General features: G+C 39.3%; 1 protein-coding gene across 1 annotated transcript; it reads right to left on the bottom strand.

Moving 5' to 3' along the window:
* Positions 1 to 5,972: 5,972 nt before the first annotated feature.
* On the bottom strand, positions 5,973 to 7,055 carry LOC100587834 (olfactory receptor 1L1). Its single transcript, XM_003264099.2, has one exon. The coding sequence runs from the start codon at positions 7,053 to 7,055 to the stop codon at positions 5,973 to 5,975; it is 1,083 nt and encodes a 360-aa protein (XP_003264147.2).
* Positions 7,056 to 8,275: the final 1,220 nt, after the last annotated feature.

Raw genomic sequence — 8,275 nt, 5'->3', positions numbered from 1 at the left:
AGATATATCATTTGCAAACATTTTCTCTCATTCTGTGGGTTGTCTCTTCACTTTGCTGATTGTATCCTTTCCTGTGTGGAAGCTTTTTAACTTGATGTGATCCCATTTGTCCATATTTGCTTTGGTTGCCTGTGCTTGTGGGATATTGCTCAAGAAATTTTTGCTCAGACCAATGTCCTGAACATTTTCCCCAATATTTTCTTGAGGTCTTAGATTTAAGTCTTTAATCCATTTTGATTTGATATTTGTATATGGTGAGAAATAGGGGTCTAGTTTCATTCTTCTGTGTCTTCAATTGGTAATTTGTTGTTGTTGTTGTAGTATCTTTTGATTCCTTACTTTTTTCATTTTTTGCATTTACTATAGGTTTCTGTTTTGCAGTTACCATGAAGCTTACTTAAAACATTCTGTAGTTATAACAAGCTATTTTTAGCTGATAACAACTTAAGTTCAGTTACATAAAAAAACTACACTTTCAAGCTCCTGCCCCTTCCATTTTATGTTTCAGATGTCACAATTTACATCTTTTATTTTTTATTGTGTATCCTTTAACAAATTATTGTAGCTGTTATTATTTTTAATAGTTTTGTCTTTAAACATTTATACTAAAGTTATGACTGGTTTATGCAAACATTACAGAATTAGACTATTCTGAATTTGACAAATGTACTTACTTTTACCTGTGAGTTTTATATTTTCATGTTTTTATGTTACTATTTAGTGTCATTTTTTCCAGCTTGGAGAGCTCTTCTTAGCATTTCTTTTAGGCAGCTCTGGGGATGCTTAACTCCATTATCTTTTACCTTTCTGGGAAAGTATTTATATCTTCTTCGTTCTAAAATATAGCTTTGCTGGTCACAATATTCTTAGTTGACAGTTTTTTTTTTTTAAATCACTTTGAGTATGTCATCCCACTCTCTCAGTCTGCAAATTTTCTGCTGTGAAGTGTGCTTGCTAACCTCATGGGAAATCAGTTAAATGTGATATGCTTCTTTTTCCTTGCTGCTTTCAGGATCCTCTCTTTATTGTTTTGTTTTATAATTTGATTTCATGCCTTGTGGTAGTCTTATTTGGATTGAATCTGATTAAAGATCTTGCATATTTATATCTTTTCCCAGATTTGGAAGTTTTAAGCTATTATTCTTTATATAACCTTTCTATCCCCTTCTCTTTCTCTACACATTATTTAAATTCTATAATGCAGATGAAAGCTATCATTATGTTGTCCTATAAATCCCATACACTTTCTTCATTTCTTTTCATTTCTTTTCTCCTCTGAGTGTATATTTTCAAATAACCTGTTCTCAATTTTACAGGTTTTTATGCTGTTTGATTAATTCTGTGATTGACACTATTTCATTTTTATTCCATTTACTGTATTCTCCATTGTATTTTTATTTCATTCATGTATTCTTCAGCTCTAGAATATCTTATTGTTTAGGATTTCAGTCTGTGGCTTTTTCATTTTCTATTTATTGTTTTCCTGATTTTGTCGAAAATTTTTTTCTCTGTCTTCTTTTGAACTTTGCTGGGATTCCTTAAATACAATTATTTTGAATTCTCTGGCAGTTCAGAAATTTCTATTTCTTTGGGGTCAGCTACTGGGAAATTATTATATTCTTTTTGTGATGATATGTTTCCCTTGTTTTTCATGTTTCTTGTGGCCTTCTGTTAATGCTTGAATTTGCTTGCAACCCAGACTATACACTCAAAGTTTTCAAGGCTGTGAAATAATCCTCTCTGTCTGTCTGATTTCTGGGATGCTTTTGGTGGGGAAGGATCTTCTTCTATGGGAACATGCAAAGGTGCTGGCTATGTAGGGTGCAGCAATTCTGACTCTGGTGAGGGTGCAGCAGCATAGTCTCTGTACAGCTATGTCAGCTGCAGTCAGCGCTGGTAAAATTTACAGGGCAGTGATCAATGATGTGAGTGCCTGCAGCTGCAGTCAGTGTTGGTAAAATTTACAGGGCAGTGATCAATGATGTGAGTGCCTGCAGCAGCAGCGAGGGCTTTTTGATGTGTTTGGTGTTTATGGCTGCTAAAATTTCTCCTGAGATCTTTTTCTTCCACTTGGGAAACCACGACCAAAGGGATGTCTTTTGCCACTGGATTTGACTCATGGGCCTGCTCACACTGGCAGCAATACTGGTATCTGATGAGCAGTACCTGTGGAGTAGCCAGTGAGCCAAGGCTTAGAGCACAGGCATGTGTGGAAAGACCATGGCTCTGAGGTATAGGGCAGCAAACGCACTGGTGCCCAGGGTGCAGGTACCCCTGCTGTTGTGTTGGTAATGATGTACAAGGCATGGGTGCTTATGAAGCAGGCAGGGAGCCATGGACCTGTGCAGAGCTATAGCAGATCCAGGCTCCAGGTCACGTGCTAGCTCTCTATGGTGGCTGGGCTGATATCTGGTGTGTGAAGACATGCAGACAGACCTTAATTCTGGGGTGCAGAGTGTAAACTAACTTGCTATGGTGTTGGCTCTGATATCTGAGGCATGGATAGATGTAGTACAGCCACAGAGCCAAGGTCTGGAATGCAGGCATTCATGGAGAAGCTGCAGTTCTGTGGTCAGGAACGTATGTCGGGTTGAGAGGAGTGGTGGCTCTGGTTCTGGAATGGCACAACGCTGGCTACTTCTTGAGGGTGTGTATGTGTGAAGCCAAGTCTTCCTCTCTGGGATTCCCTGGCAGGAATGGCTTTTGGTTACCTTAGTGACAAAAATGCCAAAGTTTTCTGCAGAGCAGGTCACTAGGGACCATAGTGTCTCCCTCAACGTGCCTGATACCAATGACCTTGGCTTTTATCTTTGTACCTAGCCATCTCTAGGTATTTCAGGTACACTGATCTCACGTCATCCTTTATGTGTGTACATTCCTCTTCTTCTTTTTATTCTTCTTCTTGCACCACTGTGTTGCTGTGGATTCTTAAATGAGCCCTTGAGCACTCTCTGGGTTATTTTGGTTTGTGTATTGCTGTCTATATTTGTTTTTTGGGTGGTGGGGTTGGGAGATAAAGGCTGGTATCTCCTATTTGGCCATATTGATTATGTCATAGCTGGGAAAGTCTTTTAAATCCTCTGAAACTTGGCTACCTCATCTGTGAAGTGGCCATGATTATAGTGTTACTATCAGATGATAATATTATATCATAGTATTATTCTATAATTAAAATATGTTTTAATTCTGGCACGTAAAAACTCTCAACAGATACAGCTATCATTGAGGGATTTTTCTGCCCCTTGAGGTCTAAGGAAATGTGACTCAATGTTCCCATTTCACAACATGCAGAAGTTCAACTTATTATGGAGAATTTTACACAGTTTTAGGAAGTTTATGTCCTTGTGGTCATCTGTGCCTCTGGGTTTCTGCTTTTAAGAATGAAAATAAAGTTCCACCTCACTGACCTAGACTCGTTTTTTTTTTTTTTTTTTAAAGAAAATAGTAAGTTGAAGAAATTTGTCTTTATGGACACATAGGTACCTTTAGGCAGGTAGGGTAGGGGTTAAGAGCCAAAAATATGATTTTCAGAACAAGTTTAAGTTCTCAGATCTGATGTTAAGAGTAGTTTGATATTCAACAAGTTATTTGTACTTTCTGATTCTCATTTATCACATCTGTTATATGGACATAATAAATTCGTACTTTCATAAAAAAGTTAGTAGAAAGTTAGTATGATAATGTATGTAAAGTGCTGCATTGGAGTGCCTTTTACAGCTCAATGCTCGGTGGCTGTTATTACATAGTGTAAAGATCAGTAGCATCCCTCTGCTGAACATTCAAGTAAGATTGAATTCAGGAACCTATCAATTGCCTGGTTGGTGGAAGTTTAAGTTCTTTGCCAATGTTTCTGCAAATCCCAGAGGCTCATAATCTTTTGTGATCAATGTCTGCAAGCTTTTGCTTCTGTTATTCTTCACATTGACCCAGATGTGCAACTGAGTCCTTCTCCAGTTACTTACATAAGGCAGTCCCCGTGTGGTGTATGGTTTACTAAGGATGTTTGGAGTATGTTTGGCTATTTTGGGGGGAGTTTATACTTGCATGAAGGGCATATTTGTAACTGTTGTAAATATCCTCTTGACAAACATGTCTCTGGGAAGTTTCCATGTTTAATTTATCACCATGTAATCTCCAATTCGCTCTAGCTGATTGACTCTTCTCTCCCATACATCCTCATTAGAGGGTATTGGAGAGGGTATTGGAGACAAGCTTCTTATCTTTTGTGTGATTCTCATGACCATGGCCTTCTTGTTTGAACTTAACGTGGAAGGGCATCAAAATGACATGTTCATGAATCTTGCATTTTCCCCTGAGTAGCCTTCCAGAGCCTGAATTACCTTCCAACTCTGTGGGGCCCAACTATGCTTTGGTTCTTATTCCTGTGTGAGATCTGGCTGTGCAGCTGAGATTTATGTCTTCTTTTTACCTCGTGAATTCTTACAGCAAATCCCTGTGCCAATGTTGAATTTTACCTGAGCCCTGTGCTCCTGGAAAACAGTGACAGTTAAAGAAATCCCTCCACTCTTTTGTGTTCTGGAAAAGAATGAACTTTGTCCCACCCTCAATCTGAGTTAACATATAACCCCTCCTTAATGACCCCTCTGGAACATCAACTGATAAAATACATTCGTTGATCAACTCTTCAGTCCTGCTACTGTTACTAGCTCATCCCACTTCTGCATATCTGTTTCTTTCTAGCCTCATTCATGTTCACTTCTCTTTATGAAAGAAAATTCCTTTTCTGTCTGACATTTGACACTTTTGTTGGTCTCACAATTGAGACATTCTCCCTAGTGTAATAGTCTCCCTTGCATTATTGCTGTAGACCATTTCCCTCCTTTTGCAGTAATATCTCTCCTTACCTAAGACCAGATTGGATTTTTATTTGACACCTGTTACTTAAAAGTATGTGTGTTTCTCTGTACCTTGCAAACCTTAAACAATCCAATTAACAGGAAATTGCCCTCCAAATACTTGTATGGCCTGTGTTATTTTGTTTCCTTAGACCCTGCTGATCTTTGGCCTTCAGATTATTGACTTAAATCATGTAGCATATTATCTTTGTTTTTAAGTCCAGTAGGCTGGTGCATGGTGTATCAGAAGTAGAAATTTGTTGAAAGAGCAAATGAATTCACAAATCTCTGAGTGGCAAGATAATTCACGGACTAGCAGTGACTAATTCTCAGAACTCACAAATGAGCAAAAGTGTTTCTTTCCTACCCAATTGGTTTTTCTGGTTAGAAGACTCTCTTAAGTCTGTTAAGGAAGACAACTGCCCCAGCAGTTGGAGGCATCTGCTACTAAGGTTACTGGGACCTAACACACACCTCCTGGGAAAACGGTGTGGTTGAGTTTGGGTCAATTGAAATTAATGAGAGATTTAAGGGACAGTCATCTTTGCCAGGTGGGAAGCAGGAAGAATACTGAGATGCCATACTCTTAGGAACCTGACCTGACACTGATTCACTAAGAATTATCTAGTGGGATGATTTTATTTGTTGAGACTATGACAACTATAGAAGCCAGGTTTTAATCTTTGAGGAAATGCAGAGGAAGGAGTCACAGTTCTGACATTTATAATGGGAGAAAGAGAGAGACCTCGTTATTGAGGAGCCCCTGGGCTAATACGATGAAGTGACACACACACACACACACACACACACACACACACACACACACACACACAGTAGCTCAAAGACATTCAAGCAGCTTTACATTACTATACAAGAAAACCCAGCTGCATGAATAGGGATACTCAGGAGATTACAGTGATCCAACTTAGTTTGTAGGCATTATATTCAGAAGTAGCTTCAATACATGCAATAAACATTCTTCTATAAGGAATGAAACACCATCATTGAAGGTACTATCCTTTCAGAATCTAATAATCATTTCAGAATTACATAGCCATTAATAACCTATAGTCCAGGGCAAGAGATCTGTGGTATTCTCTTAAGACTTTAGGTCTTTTACTGACATTTCATCCCGTGCATCAACTTTGCCAAACCCTGCTTCATGTCTTTGTTCCTCAGACTATAGATAAATGGATTTAGCATAGGAGTCAGTATGGTGTAGATAATTGTTGCTATTCGATCCTTGACAGTATAGTTGGAGAGGGGCTGAAAATAGACATAGCTAATGCTTCCATAAAACAGGGTCACCACTGTGAGATGAGAGCCACAGGTAGAAAATGCTTTACGCTTTCCAGCAGCTGAAGGAATCTTTAGAACAGTGATGAGGATTCTTAAATAAGAGATGACGATGCATGAAAACGAGGTCATTATGACAGCCAAGCCTTCTGTCATTACTGTGATTTCTTTGACAAAATGGGAGGAACAGGACAATTTTAGCACTGGTTGATCATCACAGAAAAAGTGATGGATGACATTGGAGGCACAGAAGATGAGTTGATTAGTCAGAAGAATGTGCAGGAGGGAGTGAAAATGTGGAATGCAGAAGGAGAGAACCAGAAGCAGGACACAGCATCTGTGACTCATAATGGTGATGTAGTGGAAGGGATTACATACGGCCACGTAGCGGTCAATGGCCATGGCTGCTAGCAGGTAACCGTCTGTGTTTCCAAAGGCTAAGAAAAAGTACATCTGGGTCAGACACTCACCATAAGAGATGGTCTTTGTCTCTGATAAGAAGTTCACCAGCATCTTAGGGATAATGACTGTCACATAGCAAATGTCAACAAAAGAAAGGATGCTTAGAAAGAAGTACATGGGTGTCTGGAGACGAGTGTCTGAGTGGATGGCCAGGATGACAAGCAGGTTTCCTATCACTGTGATAAGGTAGATGGGGAGAAACACAGCAAAGAGTGGCTTCTGATCCTCAGGTCGAGAGGAGAGTCCAAGGAGGATGAATTCAGAGGGTCTTGTTAGGTTATTTCTTCCCATAGTTGTGGGTTCACTTAAAGGAAAACTAACACTGTAACAGATTCTTCCAACATCTAATACAATCTGTCCAAAATTTCTCCTTTTATTCTTCTTATCAGCAATTAAAAAATTTAAAACATTACAGTTACCTGGATTGTGGTTTCTTTCCATTAATATGGGGTATTTAGAAATTAATACATATTTTAATCTCCTTTCAGTTGCCTGCTATAAAGAAAAAAATTACAGGGAAACAGAAATGGGAAAAGGAGAAAAAAAGAGATACAGGGCAAGAGGAAGGACTGAGTGCAAGAGAATTTCCCAGAAGGAGAGGAGGGGAATCCTGGATAAATTATTCTCTTCTTTTTCTATATATATTTATTGTATTCGGGGTTTTCAGTAATTAATTTATGACAGGTTAAAAAAAGTTTCATCTCTCAATTTCCAGCTGATTGAATAATGATTTCCCTTAGTTTGAATATTTCTGTCTGCATCAATTATTCTGGAGGCTGGCAATCATGTAAAAAGACATTGAAATATGAGATTACCCAACAGTTACTCCATTTCCCTCATTTTTTAGTGAAACCTTATTCGAGTAAAAGGATAGGTATGAAGAGGCAAAAGATAGACAGAAATAACAGGATAGTAAAAACATTTCTTTTCCTTTTTTTTTTTTTTTTTTGAGACAAGGTCTTGCTTTGTCGCCCAGGCTGGAGTGCAGTGGCACAATCTTAGCTCACTGCAACCTCTGCCTCCTGGGTTCAAGTGATTCTCCCACCTCAGCCTCCTGAGTAGCTGGGATTACAGGCTTGTGCCACCACGCCCAGCTAATTTTTGTATTTTTAGTAGAGACAGGTTTCTCCATGTTGGCCAGGCTGGTCACGAACTCCTGATCTCAAGTGATCCGCCCACCTTGGCCTTCCAAAGTGCGGGGATTACAGGCATTAGTCACTGCGCCCAGCCAACATTTCTTTTAATATAACATAAATCTCATTTTTGTTACCCAGCCCCTAAATGCTAAAATTGTCATTGTTGGTGCATGCTTGTCTGTTTTGGTGTAATTCTTTTCCCAATTCCAGTCTCAGTTATATATGTGCTTCCCCAAAAAACCACACAGAGAAGGCACCTGATTCTAGACAAGCTTTCAACCCTCATGAAGCTGAAGATTTTCCTCTCTTCCTCCTCTGGGCCTCCCACATGCTGAGGCGATTAAAGACACTCATAGACCCCACCGTCTCTGTCAAGGGAGCATCCTTTGAGATCATCAAGAAGTCCCTGGAGTTCAGATGGAGAAGACAGCAGAAAACAAGCCAAGAACTATTACGGTTTTGGAGTTTCTTCCCCAGGGAGCCTGGGGAGTGTCAGTGCCTTCTCTCTCTTTTGGAAATCACCCT

Source organism: Nomascus leucogenys, chromosome 8 (assembly GCF_006542625.1).
Source record: "Nomascus leucogenys isolate Asia chromosome 8, Asia_NLE_v1, whole genome shotgun sequence".
Lineage (NCBI taxonomy): Eukaryota > Metazoa > Chordata > Mammalia > Primates > Hylobatidae > Nomascus > Nomascus leucogenys.
This window is presented reverse-complemented; position numbering and strand designations above follow the sequence as displayed.

What these genes read in the sequence shown, in the direction of transcription:
- LOC100587834 (XM_003264099.2), bottom strand. Translation starts at nt 7,055, where the DNA reads ATGGAAAGAAACCACAATCCAGGTAACTGTAATGTTTTAAATTTTTTA.